The sequence below is a fragment of the Diabrotica undecimpunctata genome, chromosome 7 (assembly GCF_040954645.1).
Source record: "Diabrotica undecimpunctata isolate CICGRU chromosome 7, icDiaUnde3, whole genome shotgun sequence".
NCBI lineage: Eukaryota > Metazoa > Arthropoda > Insecta > Coleoptera > Chrysomelidae > Diabrotica > Diabrotica undecimpunctata.
The window spans coordinates 136,011,291-136,037,266 of record NC_092809.1 but is presented as its reverse complement, the minus strand read 5'-3'; the positions used below and the strand labels follow the sequence as shown (position 1 = coordinate 136,037,266).

General features: G+C 35.4%; 1 protein-coding gene across 2 annotated transcripts in view; it reads left to right on the top strand.

Annotated features, from left to right (window-relative positions):
* The window catches only part of LOC140445880 (uncharacterized), a 46,988-nt gene that overhangs the window by 3,357 nt on the left and 17,655 nt on the right, over window positions 1-25,976 (top strand). For both annotated transcript variants that reach the window (XM_072538285.1, XM_072538286.1), the window contains exons 2-4: window positions 20,906-21,055; window positions 24,850-25,021; window positions 25,077-25,264. In XM_072538285.1, coding sequence (XP_072394386.1) covers window positions 20,906-21,055; window positions 24,850-25,021; window positions 25,077-25,264 — 510 coding nt within the window. The remainder of the gene's footprint in view (window positions 1-20,905; window positions 21,056-24,849; window positions 25,022-25,076; window positions 25,265-25,976) is intronic.

The following is a 25,976-nucleotide window of genomic DNA, read 5'->3' as shown; positions in this document are numbered from 1 at the left end:
TTATTTTTTCTGTCTGAAATTCATTTTTTTTTTTAGCAGGTGTTTTGGGCTTTATGATATAGTGATTTGATGATCGCTATTTTGATATTTATGTTGTGATTTGTGCGATAATTTAAATATTTGTTGGTGTTGTTGGTTATATGCAGTTTTTAGTTACATAATATCTGAAATGATTTGCCTTTTCCATATTGATTTAATAGATTCTGGTTTATAGATAATGTACATCAAAAATTTGTTCAGAAATTCGTCCATGAAGCCAAATGGGTCATCCCAAATAAAAATAAAAATATAGGACATTCATTCTGTCAGTGCCAATAAAGGGAAGATTGGCACGACAGATTATCAATGGACGGGAACTACCCGTAAAACAAATTAGGGAAGATAATTAAAACGAAAAACTATGCAAAAGTTAGATTTATTTTAAGAAAACACGTCTGAGAAAATGTGGTTTCTTAAAAAAAAGTGGAAGAGACTATATTTTGTCTGTGGTCTATTAAGTATTATATTCCCAACATTTATGATTGGAATAAAGTTTCTGATTCTTTCATTTATGATACGTTCTCGTCAAGATGTCCACAAAAGAAAGAATCGGCAAATAATGGAAACAAAGCATGAAATACGGACCAAACAATTAATATAGTACTGGGATGTTAAATAAAAATATTATGTACTTATATCTATAAACTTTTATTTGACCTTTCTATAGGTGATTTAGTTAAATATGTCGTGCTGCATTATTTTCGTTTTATTTTACCACCAGTATACATGACTTTACCGAATTCGAAAATGTAACATAGTGTTTATTTTCTTCTAAGTACACTCGTTTGGCACCTTAGACAGAATTTATTATCTATTGAATATCATAAGGAATAAACGAATAGCGACTGTAATCATTGATATCATTATCTCACCTCCAATGTCCTGACCTTGTCGATACTTGCTCATTGGCATTGACAGTCCTTTGAATTCAAATATTGACACTAAACTTAATATCACCCTAGTTTTGTTTACATCAATATTAATTTTATAATTAAAAAATACGCCTAGTGTTACTGTTTTTTTTTTCAAGCTTCAGTTAGTTGTTCTATATTTATACATGTGGGAATTAACAAATATGAATAATTTATCACTGAGTAACATATTTAAAATATTTTGTAGTAGGTGTCTCATTAAACCATAAAAAAATTGTTGAGTTATGTGGAAATTCTTTACATTTAAGTGTAGATTTTTTATTTTTCTCATTTATGTAGGTACTAGTTTTAGTTTAGAACGCTTCTTCCGACTTTTCTCCAATTAGCGGCATTTGAATGTTAGAATTTAATGAAGAATATGACTTTGAACAGAGTCGTCCACAAATAAGTCTGTAGATATAAAATGTGGAGCTCTAATTCGGCCAGTTTGGACTAGTGTTGGGGGAAACTCGAGCTATTTACTATATCTTCGATTTTTGTTGATAGATTTGACGCTTCTGTTTTAATATACATGTAACTTTGCGTAAATGCCGAATATGTCTTGTCTTATCAGACCAATAATAACATACGCGGCCGAAACGCAGAGAGAACAAAAAGAATGCTAGAAACAGCAGAGATCAAAACCTTTGTAAGAATTGATGTTGACACTATGAGACAGAGCTAGAAGTATAGATATACGACGGAGGTGCAAAGTGAAGAACCTCAATTCTGGGTAAGGAAGAGAAGAGTAAAATGGAACGATCATATAAGCAGAATGACAACAAATAGAGTAGTAAAGACTGCGAGAGACGGTTATACAATAGGAAGACGATTAGTCGGAAGACTACGAAAACCTTGAAACGTCAACCTACTGGAGGCATATATAAAAACAGTCATGTCTACATAAATCATCCAAAACAATTAATTTGAGCATCTTGTTTTGGTGGCAATTGTTCACTAGGAACCGAAGTGGCTAAAACACGTAGGTATTTTTGTGCTACCATATAACTTTGGATCTACTGCATTATTTCTTCCCATAAATCGAGTGGATTTTTTTTTAGATTCCTTACGGGAAGATGCAGATATTGAGTTAGCTCAGCTCTTAGTTCTGGGAGCTTCCTCTTTTTCTTCACGTGTGCTATCTTTTCGTGATAGGCCCCTAGGTTTACACGTTTTTCTTCTTCACATCTTCTTTACATGTCTTATATAGCGCATTGTATTAAGTGCCACCGAATCCTGAAAGTGTTTTAAGCCTTGGGTTCAGCATTATTGCAATTGTTGGAATCATCGATTGTTCAATGGTCCCAAATCTGTTTTTCAATTCCTTTTTGATTTCTGCTTTTAACATTGCTCTAAGTTCACACTGTAAGTGTTGACCTCCTTAATATGGTAACATAGCTAGATCCGTAGACTGTTTAGTCACTTCTTCGAGTGGGTGTAAAACTTTTTTTATATCTTTTATCTCTTCAATTTCATTTGCGGACATTATTGGTGTATCGGTGGAGGAAAAAGTGCCTGTCTAACCATGGAGTCTAGTTCTAAAAATCGTTCCAGTATGTAGAAAGTGGAATTCAACCTAGTTTTTACATCCAAGATCATTTTTTTAATTTTTCCTTTAGGAATACCAGAATCGGTCTGTATTTTTCGAATTTAATCACTGCCCTTCACACTAATTTTGAAATAAAGAACAATATTGTTCACTTTGTCAATTACGTAATATGTCCAAACGTGGTGCAAAATTTTTCATTGAGATGTCACATAGTCAGTTGAGCGGATGCTCAACTTACTTCTTCTTCTTCTTCTTCCTTCTTGTATGTAGGCTTTAAAGCCTATTTCTTTTTCAATATTAGCCTCCCAAATTGTTTAAATTATCGCACCATCTTTTTCTTGGTCTGCCGTATTATCCTATTCGTACTATCCTATTCTCTGCCATTCTACCAGTGGCGCACCCAGGGGGGATTTTGGGTGTTAAAATCCCTTCCAGGCACCATTTCGACACTATTACTCACAAATTTTAAGGACTCAAAATGGAGGCAGCATAAAAAAAATTTCGGTGCCCAACCAAAACCCCCCCACAGGAAAATTCTGGGTGTGCCACTGCATTCTACTAATGTGTTCGTTCCACTTCTGTTTCCGTTTTGTCACCCATCCATTTATGTCTTCTATATTGCATGCTCTTCTTATGTCTTCGCTTCTCTCCCTATCCAACAGACTTTTCCCTAATATTCGTCGGAGTATTTTCATCTCTGATGTTTCTAGTAGTCGTTTTGTTTAAGATGTGTCAGGTCTTGTCTCCGCAGTGTATGTTAATATAGGTCTAATTTCTGCTTTATAGATTCTTGTTTTTGTGTCTTGTCTTAGGTATTTGTCCTTCCAGATTGTGTCATTAAGAGATCCCGCCGCTTTACTTGCTTTTAAGCTTTGTTGTGTACTTCTTCAACATCTCCGTCACTAGTTATATCTATTCCCAGATATCTAAACCTTGCTTCCTGGTTTATTATTTTCCCATCAATTTCGATTTTACATCGTAGTGGGTATTAAGATGTCATACATTTGGTTTTTTTCTGCTGATATTATCAAATTGTATTTCTTGACTGTTGTATTGAAGATTTGTGTTAATCTTTGAAGCTCGTGTTCTGTCTCGGCGATTAATGCGGCGTCGTCTGCATAACATAATATTTGGATCTCTTTGTTCCTCATTCTGTAACCATGACCTTTACATACTGCTTGTATTATTTCGTCCATTATTATATTAAAGAAAAGAGAAGTGGGCTTAACAAGTCATCCTGTCTGGCTCCGCTTTGTACTGATATACACTGTGTTAGTTTTCCATTTATCTTTGCCTGTATTCGATTATGGAAATGTTTTCGATGGTTTGTATAATATTGATTGGTATGTTTCTTTTATACAGTAGGTGTAACACGTCTTCGACTTAGATGCGATCGAAAGCCTTTGTCAGGTCTCATCATCATCATCCAGCCTCAAGAGTCCACTGCTGAACATAGGCTTCTTCCTCATGTTTCCAACCCCGTCTATCTTGCGCCGCTCTTATCCAGTTTTTATCGAGTCTTCTTAAATCGTCAGTCCATCTTGTAGGTGGTCGACCGACGCTTCTCTTGTCTTCCCTTGGCCTCCATTCCAATAACCTCTTTGTCCATCGCCCATCTGTCATTCTGGCTATGTGTCCTGCCCATCTCCATTTTAGTCTGGCTATCTTCTCGATGATGTCAGTCACTCCGGTTCTTCTCCTGATGTCTTCGTTGGTTATTCTGTCTCTCAGAGTTATTCCTAACATGGACCGCTCCATTCTTCTCTGCGTGACTCTCAGTTTGGTAGCTGCTGCTTTTGTTAAGGTAAGTGTTTCTGCTCCGTACGTCAAGACTGGGAGGACGCACTGATCAAATACCTTTCTCTTTAGGCATGTGGGCAGCTCACTTTTAAAAGTTTCTCTCAGTTTTCCAAATGCTGCCCACCCAAGGCCGATTCTTCTCTTCAGTTCATGAGTCTGGTTATCCCTGCCAATCATAATTTCATGTCCCAAGTATTTATATCTATCTACGAGTTCTATTTCTTTCCCACCAATACTGATGTTCTGGTTGGGTACCAAATTGGTCATGATTTTTGTTTTCGAGATATTTATATTTAAACCTACACTTTCTGTAGCCACAACGAGTTCCTGTACCATCTCTCTTGCCATACCTAGATCTTCAGATATTATAAGTATATCATCGGCGAAACGTAAGTTGTTTAGATATTCTCCATCTATTTTTATTCCCTTTGTCATCCAATCCAAATTCTTAAAAGCATGTTCTAGCACCGTATTAAAAAGTTTAGGTGACATTGGGTCTCCTTGTCTAACCCCCCGTTCTATTTTTATGCGATTACTGTTAGTATGTAATCTGACAGTGGTTGTTGCCTGCAGGTATATTTTGTATAATAATTTAGTATATATATATATATATATATATATATATATATATATATATATATATAATCTAGCCTGCATTCTTTAAGCGCCTGTAATATTTTGCTTAGCTCAACTGTGTCAAAGGCTTTGTGAAAATCGATAAATATTAGAACTAGAGGTTTATTGTATTCCACTGCTTTCTCTATTAGGGTTTTTATACTTTGTAGATGGTCATTTGTTCCGTAACTTTTTCGGAATCCTGCCTGATCCCTTGGTTGATAAGTCTCTAATTTTCTTTCCATTCTCTTAACTAGTATTCGCGTAAACAACTTATATATATGGCTGAGGAGGCTAATCGGTCTGTAATTCTCTAAATTTGCTTTGTCTCCTGCTTTGTGTAATAGAATCATAGTAGCGTTGTTCCAGTCTGTTGGAATATTGGCGCTGTGAAGGCAGATATTGAAAAGTTGTTTAATTTTTTCAAGTAATACATCCCCTCCAATTTTTAGTGCTTCTGATACTATTCCATCTTCAACCGGGGTTCGATTATTTTTCATTTTCTTCAGGGCTTCTTTGATTTCTGATTTTGTTATATCGGGCATTAAATCTGATCCTTGGTTTAATACCCCAGTTTTTAGTGTAATTGGAGGTTCCGTATTGTTATCTTTTTTTCTTGATCTATATAACTCTGTGTAGAACTCTTCGACTATTCTTAATATTTCATCTCTGTTCATTGTTTCTTCTCCAGTTCTGTTTCTCAGTTTGTTAATTTCTATTTTCCCCTTTTGTACGCTCCTCTTCAAAACTTTCATGTTCTTATTTTGCTCTATTGCCTGTTTTGTTTTTTCTACATTGTAGTTTCTTATGTCTTTTCTTATTGCCTTTGTGATCGTCTTATTTATTTGATTTATCGCTTCTTTGCTTGTAGTGTTATCTCCTTTCATTTGTCGCCTTAGTTCTATAAGGGTTTTCGTGGGTTGACTCAGTTTTTCATCTTTTTTGCTTGTCGGACAATATTTAGTTTGAGCCTGTTGCATTGTGTTGACTATTTGTTTGTTCGATATATTGATGTCTGCTGTTGTTGTATCTTTCAATGAATTACCAATATATTTTTCGAACTCTTGAATGTTAGTTGGTTTTGTCCATTTCTTTGGTTGTTTCTTATTTATCATTTTGAGTCTTTCTTTTTCGGTTGATATCGTTATTTTAGCTCTTACTAACCTATGATCACTGCTTGTACTGAACTGGTTTAGCACATTTACGTCTTTAAATAATTCTTTTTTGTTTGTTAAGAAATAGTCGATTTCGTTCCTTGTTTTTCCATCAGGACTTTCCCATGTCCATCTTCTGTGTTTTTTCTTTTTAAAGAAGCTGTTCATTTGATAGAGATTGTTTTCCAAAAGGAAAGTCAGTAGTTGTTTGCCTCTATCATTTCTGCCTTCGCTTCCAAAATTTCCCAATATTATTTCAGAGGGGTCTTCGTTAGTGCCTATTTTGGCGTTGAAATCACCACCTATTATTAAGAAGTGGCCAGGATTTTCCTTGATTGCACAGGATATTTGGTCGTAGAATATTTGGACTTCTTCGTCTGGATGTCCTGTAGTAGGGGCGTACACTTGAATGAACTTTAGGATATATCTGGCGTTTATTTTGATGTTTAAGTAGACCACTCTTGTTGAGATTTGGTTTATTGACACACTTCTGTTAGCAATTCTTTTGTGAATAAAGAAGCCGACGCCTCCGACTGTCGATTCCTCTTCTCCTTTGTAATAAAATAAATGGCCTGATGGGAGTGAGGTAAGACTCTCTCCCTTTTTTCTAACTTCGCTGATACCTACAATATCCCAGTTCACTTTTGAGAGTTCTTCCTCCATTTCTTCGAATCTTTCTTCGGTAGAGAGTGACCGAGCATTATATGTGGCGATGTTGAGGTTTATCTTTTTGACGCACATTGAATAGGGTTGGTTTACAGTGGTCGAGTTTTTGGCATTTAAACACCGTGCTTGCCTAGCATGTTGGTGATTATTCATATTTATTCCCACGAGTAGCTGGGGAACGTTGGTCGATTCCTGTAGAGCCCCGCGTACAGGAACAAGGCTAATATTCAATGGGATTTCGCCCGGTGTCCCAAGAGCATCGTTAGCGGCCGCGTGACGTGCAACCATTCAGTTTTTAGCACGATAGCTTCCACCTTAACTTACGGTTATTATTTGCATCTGGTTTTCTCCATATTTTTGTTGGGTAGGATGGGGAGGGAAAGAAGGTGTGGATGGGAAGAATATATTAGAAAAAAATATAGTGACCCGTCTGCCTTCGGAAACCTAATCGCCATTCGGGGTCGGAAGAAAACAAGAGTTAGCCAAGAGAGGCTGATAGAAAAGATTAAAGACATTTTACTCAAGACAAGTTGAAGAAGAGTAAAATGTGAAGGCTCTTATGATCCGCCAGATGCGTTTCATAAGAGTATGAGTATTGATACATTGTATTCCCGCTCATACTTGGGGGTGTTGACTACAGACTGTATGGCTCGTCCAGCATGCCATAGCATGGATGGATGGGGTGCACGCCATTTTACAATGTACACACCCCAAACTCCATGGCCTGTCAGGTCTATAAAACATAGATATGCTGGTTTATTGTACTCGATGGACTTTTCTGTGATTTGTATTAGTACAAATACGGCGTATACGCAAGATCTTCCGGATCTGAATCCTTATTGTTCATCTGATAAAGTTGTTAGTATATTGATTTTAGTGATTAGAACTTTTGTGGTAAGCTTAAGTGCGGTGTTCAGTAGATTTCCTGGTAGTTCCCTCGAAAAATCAGGCACGTAAGAGAAAATTGGAATCTGTTCCATTAAAGAAGCTGTATAATATGATATAAAGAAGCTAAGTTGCATGATTTATTGCACCTCAATTCATAACTTAATTCCTCACACACCCTGACATGAAGCGCATTCCTTTTACCAAGGACTAGTTTTCCATGCCGGTACGAATGAAGGTAGTGATGTGGAATTTGTCGATGATCCACCAATCGCCATTTAACGCGCAAAATAGATCAAGATCAAGTGTCCAGTCAAGCACATTATATAATTAGCAAATTATTTTTCCTTCATTTGTGTATTAAAAAGTATTATATTAATAAACTGATAATTAAAAATGTTGTATTTAATTTTCCTATACCAAAATAAACGACTTAAAACTTTAAAATTCGATTTGTACAAAAAGAACAAAATCTCATCGTTCTTTCCCATGGCCCTTACTCTATATGAAATACATATTTGCGTTGTGTTCATTATTAGCAAACATCGCTATTAAATTTGCTAAACTATTGCGTGTGACTCAATGCATTTAATCTGATCTGTAATTTGTGTGCCAACTATAATCATAAGCTATTTTTGGAAAGGTTATGTTATGTGTGTAAAATAAAATGCGTACCAAGTAGAGCTGGTTTCCACGAAATCCTGTTGTATGCAAATATATTTAAAATTTACAATTTTCGCAGAAAATATTACACCAAAAAGGCGGTGAAAAAATAAACATGCTATTTTTATTTATTTATATATTTTTTATTCTTGAACTTTAAATACATGTTGCTAGGCAATATTCAAATAATGTATGTTATAGCATGGAACTTAGTTTTTCTCAGGAGATTTTAGGGTTTTTACAAGAAATTTATAAGCATGGATAAATATGTTTCTTTATTGAAAGTTATAAGACGACTCCCCTCCCATCTTAAAACTAACTCACAAATGCCGTATGCATTTTATCTAAGTTTGTGTATCAGATAATAAATACTTCTTGGATCACATAAACACATTAGTCCACTTGAAATCTGCTAGAAGCACATGGCTAGTTTCTCCATCATACCCCCATAGGCGTCACGGTAAGAATTATGTTTTGTTAACAGTCTCCTCACTGGCAACGAACTCGTTACAGGAGGGGCCAGCAGAAGATGCAGGTTTCTTCCTGGGGCGTCCTCGTCTTGGTCTTGGCCTTGGCACTACAAGCGTGGGAGCTTCAACATCATTGAGGTTAGCGTGTGTAAGAGCGGATAAGTGGAACACACTAAGGGTACGGACATACCGAAGATACATGGACGTGCGCGGTGGAGGTCGTGGTCGAGGTTTACATCGATGACGGGCAGAACATACCGAAGATACCTTCCTTTCAGTGTTCTTTGCAGTTTTTGAAGTGACTGATATGTGTTCCGCGAAAGTTAACTTTTTTACATTATAAAATTATGCACATGAGCAACAGTAATGACAGTGAATGCATGTCTTCAAGTGAAAAGTAGTGGATCATTTGTAATTCTTTAAATAGCCCGTTTTCGGCTCATGTCTTTAAGTGAAAGGTAGGGGATCATTTGTAATTCTTTAAATCGCCAGTTTTCGGCTCATCCTATAAATAAAAAAGGCAGTATCTAGAAGAATGCTATCACCTATTTAAAAAAACTTAAGAAACACCACTCAGACAGATTTTATGCTTATATGTGAATGAGTCTGGATACATTTCAGTATGTTTATCATACCATCCGTTTCTCCGGTGAATGTCACGTGGTTTGAAAATCACCAATAAACTTCGAATTTACCACTAGATTAACAGCTCGATTTCGATGTAAAACAAACTATTTTGTTCTATCATCGACATCGCAGTAAACCGCGATGATAGGTCGCGAGGGTAAACGGGTGATACATCTTTGGTATGTGCGATCTCATAAGAAAATGAAGGTTTGTTTTGACATCGATGTATGTATGTCCGTACCCTAAGAGCAGAATGGGTGTCCACTCCATAAAGCTCGTAACTCACAGGCGATACTACTCGCTCGATTCTATAGGGTACATCTCTTTCCGGGTAATATTTAGCTGTCTGACCTTTCGACCTGTTAATGGGAGCGGTTGATTGGGCCCATACTAAATCTCCTTCTTTGAATGGACTGGGTTCCTTTAAACGTCGATCAGCATATTTCTTTTGCCTATCTTGGGCGTTACCATGCTTCATTCTCGATTCATGCCATGTTTCAGCAATGTGTCTTAGGTATGGGGTTACCTGAGGTATAAAATTCTCTACAGTTTGGCGTATATCTCGATTAACTTGATCCTTGAAAAATTAAATAGGCAACGCTTTGTCCCGTGGACTCGCTTTATACTGACTTAATGGCAAATCTAACCATTGGTTTCTTCTTAGGTCAAGTGTTATGCTCAGTTCCCTCAAGCATAGCAAGTCTCGGTTTTAGATCTCTAGTCTTTCGCTCTATCATATTAGCAGAAAGGTGCTAGAGTTTACTAAAAGTCTTTTTTATTTGTAAAACATAGCAAACCTGTTGCATTCAACGTGTCAGACACCAATTGCTCACCATTATCACTGATAATTCTTCGGGGTAGGCCAAATCGTAAGAATACCTTGTCATAGCGTACTCTTGTGCGAATGCTTGAGTTAAGGCAAATATCTCCACCCGTTTAGTGTTCTACTATCAAAATTCCGCGTTCACCTGTTCAGGCAACGGTCCAAATAAGTAGATGGCAAGTGTTTTGAAACCTTCCGCATAGACAGGGGTTTGTAACAGTCCACCTGGTTTCTGGTTAGAGGTCTTATATCTTTGATAATCTTGGCATTTATCAATATAATCAGCGCATTTAAAAGGGCGCATGCCTAAAGAGAAGAATTTTTGAGCAATTCTTCTCAAAGTACGTTCAATACCATAATGACCAGCAGTTGGCGCATCATATTCCTTCATAATGGCTTCACGGTTGTCTGGGTACTACTAACTGATCCTTTTCTTCGTTTTCTTCCGACGAATAACGGTAGAATAGTCCTTGTGTGAGCAAGTATCCACGATTTGTCCATTTTACATATTCCTTCGAATTTGGGTCTTCGAATGATTGGATTATTTTGGCAATATCTGGGTCTTTCAATTGTTTCACCCTGGTCTCATGCCGATCGATGGGACAAGTCAATTTGCATTTAACATATCACGCTGAAGAGTACATTGTGTTCACATGGTGGTCTGGAAAGTATATCGGCTACCGTGTTACGTTTGCCGGGCAAATAATCAATATAGCCTTGGTCCAATAGTGCCCATCTTGCCAATCTTCCTGTAGGAGATTTTAGGTTTAGCAGCCACTTTAGGTTGGTCATCAGTCTGCAGGGTTATTTTAACCTTAACTTTTCTAAGTCCCAAACAACAGCTAAAGCTTCTTTTTCTAAAGTGGAGTAGTTGCGCTCGTCAGCGGTTAGAAGTCTGCTAGCGTATTCCACGGGGTGATCGTCATCGATATCTCCTTGTAGCAATACTGCTCCTAACGCGTAACCACTGGCGTCAGTACGAATGATATACGGCTTGTATCATCTGCTTGTTGTAAAATTGGTGCGCTGGTCAGTAACTTCTTAAGAGTTTCAAAGGAGTTCTGTTCCACTTCTGTCCACTTCCCTGGCTCACATTTCTTAGTTAAATCGCTTAAGGGTTTAGATCTATCCACGAAATTATTTATAAATCGACGAAACCAACTAGTCATCTGAAGGAAAGATAGCACTTCTTTAACATTTCTTGGAGGTAACCGTTCCGATATATCAGCAGTTTTATCCGGATCAACATCTTGTGAAATGAGCTAAGGTTAACTTGACGATTGCTACACTTAAAAATAACAAATTTTCACTGAGTTATTATCGAGCTTTGAAAATCGCCATCTTCGCGTTTTTCTAGACCTTAAATTGTTTATAACTCAAAAACGATGCATTTTAGAGAAAAGTTCCTATGAAACTTTTTTGTTCGGAATAAGCCAGTTAACCAAAAAAAACTTAATTAAAAGTACGAAAAAAAATTTAATTTGATAATTGATATGACAATGACAATAAGATTTTGCAAAAACATAGAATGACAATATTTTCCTAGCCTAATAAACTAACAGACCTTTATTAGTTTATTTTTAACAACATCGACTACACCTCGTAAAAATATGAATCATTGAGTTCAAATCCGGTTTTTTTGTGCACCAATGTGCAATCATTTGAAAACTGTGTGATGTTCCGGTGTAAAAACTATATCCGACGTGAAATGCTGTTTCGCGGTTTTGTTATTCTTTCTGTGAAAAGCAAATCATCAAATAATAATAAAAAGTTCGTTTTTATGAGGTCATTGTAGGCAATATTTACCACATATGGGGGAAAGTAGAGTACTCGGCCTATAATACAACTTAAAATTTGTTCCTTTATTTAAAAATCATTTATTTATGAATACAGAATCCTTTTTAGTTCAATATACGTCTTACGTCTTTTTGTTCATCTTTTTCATTCCAGGCTTTAACAATGTTTTGACTGTTCCGGTATCAAAGTTCGCTTTTGTTTTCAAGGGGACTATTATACTTCTTTCTCCAAACTCTTTCGATTTGTGTTTTAGTACCTATTTAGTACTTATTTTACTCCTGTTGTATATACTTTGTTGAACAGATCTAAAAGTATATACAACAGGAGTAATACCCCAAGATTGGTTGCTGTCCACGTTTGTAACACTACCAAAGTCAGTACATGCGACAGAATGCTCCCAGTACAGAACAATTTCCTTAATAAGCCACACACTTAAGACATTTCTCAAAATAATACATGGAAGACTATACAGAAAAATATAAGAAGATATAGATGACACCCAGTTTGGATTCATAGGAGGACTAGGAACGAGAGAGGCCCTGTTCGTTTTTAACGTTCTCGCGCAAAGACGACTAGATATGAACCAGGATCTCTATGTCTGCTTTATAGATTATCAAAAGGCTTTTGATAGAGTACGACATCAGAAACTCGTAAAACTGTTAAAAGAAAAGAATGTGGATAGTCGAGATATACGGGTTATTGTCAATCTGTACTGGAATCAAAAAGCAAAGGTTATAATCGAAAATGTCGAAACAGAAACAATAGAAATCAAAAGAGGTGTTAGACAGGGTTGCGTGCTGTCCCCATTGTTATTCAATCTGTACAGCGAAGCTATTTTTAAGGAAGCAATATCAGAGGAACAACAGTGTATATCAATAAACGGAAAAATCTTAAACAACATAAGATTCGCAGACGACACTGCTGTTTTTGCAGACAGTCTAGAAGCATTGCAACGCTTAGTAAATAGATTACATCAAGTCAGTATCAAATATGGACTACAAATGAACGTTAAGAAAACCAAGTTCATGATTATTTCTAAGCAACATACAGTAGGAAGGCTAGATATCGAGGGAAAACAAGTAGAAAGAGTGAATAACTACAAATATCTGGGAACCTGGGTAAATGAAAACAATGACCAACGTAGAGAAATAAGGACACGCATTGAAATTGCAAGACAAGCATTTATAAAAATGAAAACAATGTTTGTCAATCGAGACCTTCCTCTGGATCTGAGGATAAGACCCTTAACATGCTACGTGTTCTCGAATTTGTTGTATGGAATGGAGAGCTGGACACTAAAAGTTAACAATATAAAGAAGTTGGAATCATTTGAGATGTGGTGCTATAGAAGGATTTTGAAAATACGATAGACCCAACGAGTTACAAATGCAGAAGTGTTAAGAAGGCTACAAAAGGATTTCGAGGTCATAAAGCACATCAAAACAAGAAAGCTGGAATATTTAGGCCACATTACCAGAGATGCGAAATATGAGATATTAAGGCTCATGATGCAAGGTAAAATCAAGGATAAAAGATCCATAGGAAGTCGAAGAATTTCCTGACTGAGAAACCTAAGAGAATGGTATAGTTGCAGCTCAGTAGATCTTTTTAGAGCAGCCGTCAATAAGGTACGGATAGCTGTGATGATAGCCAACCTCCGATAGGAGAAGGAACTACAAGAAGAAGAAGACCTATTTAGGGACATCTTTCACATTCGTCTAGATCTAGATTAACATAGCCTCAAATTCTCAAATTAGTTTGACAGCACGAAATATTGGTGTTTGGCAGTGTTGAAATTTACATTAAAAATGAAACAGGCAATCAAAAGCAATAAGATATATAAAAATTAATAGTTTAGAATTACCAACAAAAATTTAAAAGTGAATAGTAAAATGTCAGTATAAATACGTTAAAAATATATCTGTTGCAATCTGGCTACTGGTGGTTTGAGGGTTCTGACTCTATTGCCAAATCTATCATCTAACCTATCAAAGAGCAATTGCCAAAAAAAATTCTAATAATTAACTGCAATTAGTATCGAAAGAAATAAATATGTATTCATTTGTATTTTATATAAATCATAAAATTGCAGAATCCCTAAAATAATATAATAAAAGTGTACGTTTTAAAAGCTTTCTCATTTTGTATTTGAAGCGTATAACATATACATTGTAAGGACATGGCAACACTGCCAACACCAATATTTCGTTCTGTAAAACTTAATTGACAGCTAATTTGAGGCTTCATCTTCATTGAGACCAAATGTGAAAAATGTTTGTATTTAGTTAGTCGATTTCTATTTATTTATTTGTATGTTGTTTCCATTTTGTTCTGTATTATTTTATTTTCCCATTGTTTAACTAGACATTCAGTTGTGATCTTAGTCTTCATTTCTCTGTTTATTTAGTCTTTTAATGCTTTTCACTGCTCTGAGAAATATCGTTTCGCTAACTTGGATTCTCGATCTATTCTTTTGCATTAGTACCCAGCTTTCACATCCATATAACTGTAGGTGTGACCATTATCTTATAATGTTTAATCATTGTATAGTTTCTTATATTATTTTTCAATATTCTGTGAATTGTATCTACTACTTCCAGGAACCAGCAGATCTAGTCTTCGTGTTGTGTGATTAGCGTCTCTACGTTGAACATGCTCGAACTTAGCCTATACTCTCGCATTTGTATCAATTGTATTCGTTGTTTTATTTCTTTTTAACTGTCCATTATTTAGTTTCGTACATAATTGTTGGTCTTATGGCAGTTTTATAAAATTTTCATTTCAGCTTCATTCCAATTTTTCTGTCGCACAACACACCACTTGCTTCTTTCCACTTCATTCATTCCGCCGTAACTTTACTACGTGTATAACTCTATCTTCAAATGAATATTCCAAATACTCTGTTTTTGTTCTACTTTTGTTTCAAATATTTTTCCTCAAGTTTTGTCTCCACTGTTACAGTTTTTGTTCTAAATCCTTTTCAGTATTTCCTACTAACACACATAATCAGCATATATTAAGCACCAGGTAATGGTACCCTGTAGTTTCTCTGTTATCTGATCCAACACTAACAAATAAGGACTAAGTACTAAGCTCTGATGCAGTCCTATTTTCACATGAAATTTATCAATCTCTCCCACACCTGTCCTAACACTGGTTGTTACTCCCTTATACATGTCTCAGAATGTCTCGTGGAAGTCTATCATATGCTTTCTTAAGATCAATGAATACCATATGAGCCTTTGCTTCTTTATTCCTGTATTTTTCAGTCAAATGACGAATATAATGAAAAATGCATATCTGCCTGATGGTGATCCTAAGTAGTTTTATGGCCCTATAGTTTGTGCACTGTTGTATATCTCTCTTGTTTTTGTTAACAGGTACTAATATTCTGCTTCTCCATTCGTCTGATATTTGTCCCACTTCCATAATTCTATTTAACACAAAGTTTCTGCAAATAATCTTGCCCGTGCTCTGAAATGGTCACACGACGACTAACCGTCAGACGCAACGACACATGGAGGTACTGAAATCTTCGATTCCTTGCAATCTTTTTCTAGTGCCGTTTCCACTATTGAAGGTTGGCTATAACCATTGCAAATTCGTCTCTATTTTCTGCTTTTCTTAAAAGCGTCTGTGTGCTTAACCCGGTCTAGTCGCGAATGTTTTTCAGCCAGGATATTTGTCGTCTACCAGGACCTCTTTTTCCTTCGATTTTACCCTTCATAATCAGCTGCAACAACTCGTACTTATCATATCTAAGTATGTGCCCCACATATGCTGTCTTTCGCCTTTTAATGGTGGTAAAAAGTTCTCTGTCTCTTCCCATTCTGTGCAACACCATTTCGTTCGTAATATGATCGGTCCATAGTATCTTCAAAATTTCCTAAAAAGCCACATCTCAAAAGCTACCAGTTTTCTCATTAAGTCAACATTAACAGTCCAGGCTTCGATACCATAAAGAAGAATAGAGTGGATATAACATTTTACCATCCGATATCGGATTTGCAGATTGAGTCTTTGGTTACTCAGAAATTTCCTCTTCTTCAAAAAGGCTTCTCTTGATTGCTCTATTCTTGGGCGAATTTCTGATTCAGATCTTCCTTCCAGACTCCTAAGTATTTCATTTTGTCCACTTGCTCAATATTTTCATTTTTTATCTTGACCCTTGTAATGACTTTGCCCCTCTTACTGATAACCATGGTTTTTGTTTTCTTCATGTTTATTGTTAAACGAAACTGTTCCCCAGTATCACAAATTGTGTTTAGTAACGTCTGCAGGTCTGTCTCACTTTCAGCGATAATGACTATATCGTCAGCATAACGGATGTTATTTATATTTTCACCATTTATCTTGATCCTTTCTGTACAGTTTTCAAGTGCTTGCTTAAATAACTCTTCGGAATATATATTAAATAGTAATTGCGAAAGTACACAGCCCTGTCTCACTCCTCTACTTATCTGTTGCGCATCCGTGCTATTTCCATCTAAAGGTGGGTACACATATGCGAGCCGAACTGTTCGCGAACTGCTCGTGAGCTGTTCGCGAACAGTTCGTTGAAAATATGTTTATGTTCGACTATCCAATACCCTAAGTATCTAATAACAACCCGAGAATTAATTTACATCGTTATTCTAAATATTTCGGTATTTTGTTTACATTATCTATTATTAATTTCTCTCGTTACTTTTTAATAAGCCGCGCTCGTTCAGCAATTTTGTTTAACCGAATGATCTCATCGCACACTTAGCAGAAACATTGTTTGGGGTTCTTGGTTTTTGGTACGGGAACAAAGGTCGATAGCAGCCATTCTGTAGGTATCTCACCAGATTTGTATATGTTGTTAAAGAGTATAGTTATTGCACTTAAATTGTCTTCGTCTATAAGTTTAATCGGCTAGATATGAACTTCATCTGGCCCAGGGGCTCTGCCAGATTTTGAGTTGTTTATAGCATGTTGGACTTCAGATTTTAATATTATTGGACCTTCCTCGTTATTAATTTGTGTTGGTTCCGTTCTTGTGTCCATGAAAAGATCTTCAATATATTTAGTCCATACTTGTTTGATTTCAATTGGGTTATTAATAGGTTTATTGTTTTTTGTCAATTAATTGGTTAGGTGTATTTGTTCGTGATTTTCCAGATAATTCTTTCACTTTTTTATGTAAATTATAATGATCATGATTTTTCTGCAATTCTTCCACTTCGATGCATTTTTTTCTCATCCACTTTTCCTTAGCCCCTTTTATTTTATTTCTTATTAATTTATGTTTTTCTCTGTACTTATTTGGGTTTTTGTTTGTATATTTTCTCCTTTGTTCCATGATTTCCAGTATTTCTTGAGTCATCCAGGGTTTTCGGCTTTCTGTTTTCTTTTGTAGAGTTTATTTCTTTGTTTTTGTAACAGAATCTTTGATTTTGCTCCATATAGTGTTCACATTCTCAGTGTTTTTCATTTCTGATGTTAATTTATTCATTTCTTGATTAATACAAGTTGAAGCCTCAGCACGAATTTCATTTATCTTGAGTAACTGAGTATTCACCTTAGAACTTTTGGATTTTATTATCTTTTTTTACCATTAGTTTTATTTTTGAGACAAGGAGGTTATGATCTGAGGGGACATCTGCTCCAGGAAAAGTCTTAACGCTTACAATGGAATTTCTAAATCTTAGATTAGTTATAATAAAGTCGATCTGATTTCTAATGCAATTTTGTTCATTATCGTATGGTGACCTTCAGGTATACAGTCTACGGGGTGGTAATCGAAACCATGTGTTCATAATCGCCAGGTTTTTTTCTTGACAAAATTGAGTCCATGTCCATGTCCCAAAATTTAAAAAGGATTTGTTCTCTATATAGTTATTGCCAATATCTTACTGTTGCTGCAGTATGTGGCCTTGCATCATCCTGCATGTACCTCAAATCAGGACCTGCAGCAGTTGCAGATGGAAGGACAACAGGTTCTAAGATACGATCAATATATTGATATTGATTCAAAGTACCTTTCACAAAAACGGGAACAATTCGATAATGAAAAATTATTCCAGCCCACATAATTTGTAGACCACTATAGGAACGAACACTCTGTACATGCCCGAATCTCTCTCGTCGACCAGGTCCTCTCCAAGCTCTCACTGTTCTTGAATCAGGGTAGAGATAAAACCTAGCTTCATTTGTGGATAACCAGAACTACATTCTTGTAAGCCTCAATCCACATGTTGCTGTGCCCACCTTAATCTGAGTCCACGATTTTCATGACGTAACATGGGTACCCTCAATGGATGTCTGGCGTGCAGGCCAGCTTCATTGAACCTATTCCTCAAAGTTTGGTCTCATAAATACAGTAATGTTGTGGGTATTTTCTCCCCCACAGATTTCACGTGCGACGAGCATTTCGACGAGCTAATTTTACTACTGATCCTGTCGAGGATTAGCTTGACGACCTCCATGTCTTTAGCATCATTACCAAATTATTCATATCGACGTCATAATCGCGAAATCACTGTTCCGAGCCACGCCAAAATGACGTGCAACATCAGCTTGTGAAAAACCAGCGTCAGTTAAAGTCGGTTCGCTATATTTACGCGGGTTTCGGATTAAAAATTTTATTGTAAGTACCCAGTTTTAATTACCTGCTCTTTGGGGAAATATCAACTGGTCAAATGAAATGAAAAATAATCCATAACTTTTTTAATTAAATAATAATGGAAAATCTTTTATATAATTGACAGTATAATAAGGAGAATTACTTCATTAATGGAGTCTAATGTGGCTAATATAAACCTAATAATAATTTTATATTACACTTCACACGGAAAATATAGTCTATGTATATTTGTTCCATGGAGAGAATTTCTACTGAAAAATAAAAAAATTTAACTTGCCAACAAAAATGAAAATCAGTCATTATCATCAAAAATATCATAATCGTCATCATCATCACTGTCATCACCATTAATTGTTATTATGATTGGACTTTTTCGTTTATTTTATTTGCACAAGTCCACCAATCTTCTATTAGTTTCTCGCACTTGAATATACAGTTGCACCACACTTCTGGAGTTACAATTGAAAGTGCCTTTCGCCAAGTTTCCCGAACCGCGTCGTCGCTATAACCGTTAGGCCCAATATGGTTGTCATAATATTGTTTTGCTATTCCCCATATATATTCGATGGGATTAAACTGGCAATGATACGGTGGCAGACGTAAAACTTGATGACCGTAACTTTCAATAATCTGATCCACAACAAAGGTTTTTGGTTTTGCGTGGATATTTGCCAAGCGTAATAATTCTGATTTTAAAATATGTTGTATAAATGGTATATGTTCCTTTGTCAACCATTCTTTAATTTTATTAACAGTCCAAGAATTCGTTGGACTTTTGTTTAATACTTCAGAATGGTAAGGTGCATTGTCTAAAATAATTACGCTGGGCTCACTTAAACCTGGGAGAAGTTTTTTATGTAACCATTTTACAAACATTTCTGTGTTCATATTATCGTGATAGTCACTTGATTTTGATTTAGATGAAAATATTAAATCAACACCTTCTATAAAACCCGATTTCCCTCCTGCATGTAAAATTATGTGTCGCTTCCCTTCTCCATCAGTATGTTTGATAGACTTTACGTTATCATCTTGCCATATTCTCTTGGTTGCACCCCTAGAAAATATCCATGTTTCGTCTAAATATATAAAATTTGCCCTTTCTTCTTTTAATTTAGAATATTTTCTTAGAAAGTTAATTCTTTTATGCACAACAGAACTTCTTTCACAAAGGGCTTTTCTGTTATCCTCCTTTTGAAATTTGAAACCCAAATTATGTATCACTTGCCATAGACTTGTTCTGCCAATTTCGTCAAATTTTCTATCTTTTAATTCCGAGAGAATTGTATTTAAGGTCACATGTTCCTTGTTGGCTCGCATTCGATAACTGGTATCACGAATTTCAAATTTTTTTCCATCTGGAATATCTTTCGTTTTCAATGATAGGCGAGTTTTTCGGTGATCTTCTTTCGGCCGTTCATTATTGCGATTTTGTAATACTCCTCTTAGTTTGGTTTCACTAATTCCTAGAGCATCACATACGCGTTGTTGAACAGACATTACCGATTTTAAAGGACCGCCATTTTCTTTTTCATTCGTTAAATACTTATGTACACTACAAATTAGACTATCTACATCTAACACACGTCTAGGCATTTTTAAATATTTCCACCAAACATACAATGTCAACACTGGCAAAGAATCAATTCAACTGCAATATTGTAACAAATTTATACCTACCCTAATGTTATTTTAATGTATTTTAAAATATGACCATTAATGCAGTTTTTACCTAATTTTCTGGGATGTCGTTTACTGCAACTGGTTATCAATGAGTCATTAGCATAATTTTGTTAATCCGAAACCCGCGTAAATATAGCGAACCGACTATATATTCACAGCACTTACCATTTGCACATGTATTAAATGCCGAAGCTCCATGACTATCGTTGCGTTTAATAATCTTGTTTTAGTAAAATTGTGAAACTCAATACAGACTATGTTTAAAATTTGAAGCTCTTTCTTTACAATTTGAAGCAATTAATCGTACGAATTTGAGGCACTATTATAAAACAGTGCAATAGACAAATTAATTTTCATGGCATAACTTGATTTGTAGAGAACAGAAAAAGTATTTAAGTTTTTGTTGAAAAAAGTGGAATAATAGTGGTGTCATGAGATATTTTTGATGTGTATATTTTATGTAACCCTATCGTAGGCCTCAAAAATTTAAGTTTCTTACATAATATACTTCCTAATTTAAATATTTTATTATATACTTAGATATTAATAGACCCTCGAAAATATATTATATTTCTAATCGATATATCAATTTTTTAAAATATATTCCTCTTTTCAGGGATGTCGTAACCAAAGTATCGGATATTGTGAATGCGATGGGAGAGGCTTCTGCGTCAGCTCAAGGACTCACTAAGCCAATAACTACGGCAGACAGATTACGGAATTCCGAACACAAACTCTATTTTCTCATCGATAACAATGCGAACGGGTAAGTAAATGGAAATTGGAACTTTTATTAATGGTTTTATTTTGGTAAAATTAAACAAAGAACATTATTGATTATTACTCATACAAGAAGTTAGAAACGTTGTTATTATGTGACGAGTCAATTTCCGTAGCAGTAAAAAGGTCGCGCCAATTTGCCCCACCATAAATATATTGTATAATTGTTTGTGTTGGTTTTTATTATAAATGTATAATAAAAACAATATTGTAGATAGTATATTCTTTTGTTGGTCATATGATGTCCGAATGGAAAAGTTTTTTCTATGAGAATAAGAAGCCGAACAGGCAATGTTAGAATGTGAAAGTACCTATGACAGAATAAGAAATAATGGACACAATTCAAGACTTAAAGAACAATAAAAGGCCGGGAGCAAATGGGATAAGTGCAGAAGTTTTGAAAGCAAATGGAGAGTTGTAAGGAAAGCAATCAGCTAAATTAATTGTCTGTATTTTGTAATACAGACTGTAATGTAAACTATCTTCGATTATGATTTACATGGTAAAAAGAAGATGCTACAGATGATCCACCCTTTGGGGGTATTTTCTGTTTAGTTGCTTTATCCTTCCATGCCTCGTGAACTTCAAAAAGGCATTCTAAAAAGTGCAGCATGGAAAATTAATGCAGATATTAAAAAATATAGGAATAGATGACAAAGATATCCGTGTCATTAAAAATCTGTACTGGAATCTCGAACCAGTTATTTAAAAAGGCACTTGAGAGTCGGCTATATGGAATAAAAATCAACGAGGAACTACTTTATGTAATTAGATACGTAGACCATACACTAGTTCTGTCAGAAAATATTGACGGTCTCTAAATTTTGCTTGATCGTATTCACGAAGTAGAAGAGGAAATGGGTATTAAAATAAACTCAAACAAAACCAAATTAGTCTTTAGTCGTAACCCACATTCAGATCATCATCATGCAACCTCTTCTGTCCACTGCTGGACATAGGTCTCTCCCATTTTTCGCCAGTCTTCACGGTTCTGTGCTTCTTGTTGCCATTTCTTGGATATTCGTCTAATGTCGTCCATCCAGCGTGTTGGTGGTCGTCCTCTGCTGCGTTTTTCTTCTCGTGGGCGCCAGTCAATTAGTTTTCTATTACATTCAGATCTTCTTCTTCAAGTGCCATCTCCGCGGCGGAGGTCGGCAATCATCATAGCTATCATCTTAGCTATTCGGACTTTAATCAGATGCAGGGCTTTAATTAAATGGAGTCCTACTTGAAAAAGTTCGCAAAATTACACATTTGGGAACTGTCATAACGAACCAACTAGATCCAGATATAGAAATAAACCGCAGAATAGCAATGACTAATACTACTTTTATTAAAATGAAGACATTTCTTTGCAATAATGGTCTCAGTTTAGAACTAAGACCAAAAATGGACAAAGTGCTATATTTGGTCTGTACTTTTGTATGAAACAAAAGTGTGGACACTAATAAAGGATTGGAAATGTGGATTCATAGACGGATGATGGAGATACCTTGGGCAGCAAAGAAAACTAATGAGGAAGTACTAAGGAGGGTCAACAAAGATGAAGAATTGCTAAAGACTCCTAAACACCGGAAAATGACTTATCTGGAACGTATGGTGACGGGAAATCAATATAGAATACTACAACGGATCCTTTAAGGAAAAATAAAAGGTCGTAGAGGTGTAAGAAGAAAACCGGTGTCTTGTTTAAAAAGGTACAATTATTCCATATTGCAGAAGATCGAGAAGCCTTCGCAATGGTGATCGCCAACGTCGAATAATTCTGATATGGCACGTGAAGAACACGATTTTTCCATGTGATTTTCAATTATTACTTCGTGTTGTTAAACGCAGTTAAACTCTATCTTTATTATCATTTCTCTAGGTTTTGCTCGTTTTCCAAATTTTATCGAGTACGTCTTCTTCTTTATCGAGGTCTTCGTTCCAGTACGAATTTTGCGAAGTTCTTTGAAAATCGACTGTTGTGCCAAAATATCGTATCAAAAATATTGCAATAAAGTCGTGTGATTTACTTCTGTTATCTTTCAATACACTATTTCGTGATACTTGGCATTATGATGGTATAGTATAGTAAAAAATACTTCTGAAACTACAATTTCCTTAAACAATCAGTGGATTGTATACAGTTCGATCTCCACTGCAGAAAACAAAAGAAAAACAAATTCTAAACAAAGTTTTGTGAGTATTTACTTGAAATTCAGCCAATTTCGTTCTACAATGACCTAAATAATATGCCACAAATTTGCACCAGGTAAATACGTGTCAAAGGTGAGTTAAGCTAACTAAATACAAATAGTAGACATTTTAAGGTGATTTTAAGTAATCGATGCAAACAAATGCAATAATACACTTAAAGTTGAATCCATTTCGATTGTAGCAGAAGGTATTAATCTTTTTGTTTTATTTATTGAAGGTGAACATCAAAGTCAACTTCACCTTTGCAACTGGGAAATGTTTGTCTAAGAATCAATATGTATTGATAGGGCAATAATTATAAGTTAGGAATGAAGCCAAATTATAAAATATTTAATAAGAACAGAATTATTTCATAATATATTAATTTGTGAATTTCAGTTTAAATTCGAAATTTTAATAAGTAATTAATATATTTTATTTTAAGTGATAAAAAAAAAGTATTATTTAAAAATTATGTTGATATGGGATTAAGCCACAGTTGATTGTAATAATAATTACATTTTTAACTATGTTTGACTTTTCGATTTCCTTTCCGGAAATCATCCTCAAAAAGATTATTTTAAAAATAGTGAGTGGTGGTTTGTTTATGATAGACAAACCACACCTCACTATTTTTAAAACAATCTCTTTGAGGATGATTTCTTCTTCCTACTTTATAAATAGGCAAAATGCCTGTTTTACTTCGGTTTTTAGCCTCTAAAATTGACGTTGTCTGACCATATTTTCCTCGGTCGTCCCAATGATCTTCTTCCATTTGGCGATTTGTCTCTTGCTATTCGTACTATTCTATTTTCTGTCATTCTTTCGATGTGTTGATTCCATTCCACTTTTCTTCTTTTGGTCCACGCGTTTATTTCCTCTATACCACATGTCGCTCGTATTTCCTCACTTCTTACTCTGTCTCTTAGAGTTTGGTTTGTTATTTTTCGTAAGTCTTAGTTTTTACCTTAATTTTTACGTCACGTACCTAAAAGATCTAGTATTTTTTGTCACAAATAAATATTTTAAAGGACCATGGACGAGAAGTAAGGGACCCTTGTGCTTTCCTTCTTCTTCTTTAAGCGCCGTCTCCTTTAAGCCGCGTTTACACGATGACAATTGGCGAGACAATTGCCATCACGTGGTTGCGGATTGTCGGAGGCCAGTCCAGTTGAACGAGAAGATGTTTATACGGGGCCAACTATTGCCATGGCAGTAGACAGCTAAAACATGGCCGACTGCTAGTCATCTGTGATGTCCGGTGAGGGAACTGGCAAAAAACAAGACAGCACTACTGGCCTATACCGTTCACACGGCGCCAATTGTCGCGACAATTGAGATTTCTAGTGGTGGGGGGCTCACTGGGCGCAGCTCATTGTCCTCAGTCTACTCCCGGAGACAACTGAATTTTGGGCTAATTGTGAGGGCAGTTGGCAAGGCAATTGGCCTGAAGTGTTTAGACGAAGACAATAATTTCATGCCAGTTGTCTTCTGACAATTGTCTCGTCAATTGTCATCGTGTAAACGCGGCTTTAAGGAGAATGGCTATCACACGACTTTTGATACTGCTGCTCTTCTAATTTACTGAAACATTTCTTTTAGGGGAAGAGGTGCAGTTACGGGGATGTTAAAAACCGGAAACAAAAGTTTATACGTTTTTGATAGAGATGGAGTTCATTATCAGGTCGCTCCGCCTTGTTTACTGGACTTTTATATCCACGAATCTCGGCAGCGTAATGGTTTAGGGAAGCAACTGTTTGAATATATGCTACAGGTAAGGCTTTATTTTAATATTCTTTGATAAATTCACGTAAATATAATTCTTTTAGCGAGAAAACGTGGAACCTGTCCAAATGGCAATAGACAGACCTAGCGAGAAACTATTGGGATTTTTTAACAAACATTATCAACTCAACGAACCTGTCAAACAGATGAACAATTATGTTGTTTACGATGGATTCTTTCCAAGCAAAGAACAAATTGCACCTCCAGAAGCGGAACTAGAAGATGCGAGAAGGTAATTTAATGTATGTTGTGTATATGTGTAATGTAATATTGATGTTATTGAATAATTTAGAGTGATCTATTGGTTTGTGCTAAACAGAAGATAAGACAAGCTTATCACAATGGAGTTATTTGTCAAGGAAGATAAAACAAAGTGGACGACATTCCATTTTTTACAAAAAGCGCTTTGTGCACGATTTTCACATTTCCTCATTTATACATAAATAGCTCAGCTTATAATAATACCAAAGTGTCTTTTTTGTGCTTAATATGTCTTCCACTTCACTATAGGTATTAAGTTTGCCTATTCCATCTTCAAAAGAGTACATAGTATGAAGATAATTTTCGTGTTACCTTTGCTGGTAGCGGCAAAGAGTGTATTATACCTATTTTCTAGAGAATATTTGGCCAGGGCTGTTGTGTTTAATGTATTGTCTGTACACTATGTTTGTGTGCAACAACTCTTCTATGCAGGTATTGGTGTGTTTGCCCAATATATGTTGAAATACAGTCTTTACAATATATATATGTAAATATATATATGTAAATATATATATATATATATATATATATATATATATATATATATATATATATATATATATATTATATAAAATATATATTAACTATTAACTAACTTTATTTGCACCTCTCTTTTTTTATATAGTCTTGTGTTATATTCACCCATTTATCTCTAACTTGCATTTTTCTTATTGATTCCCATA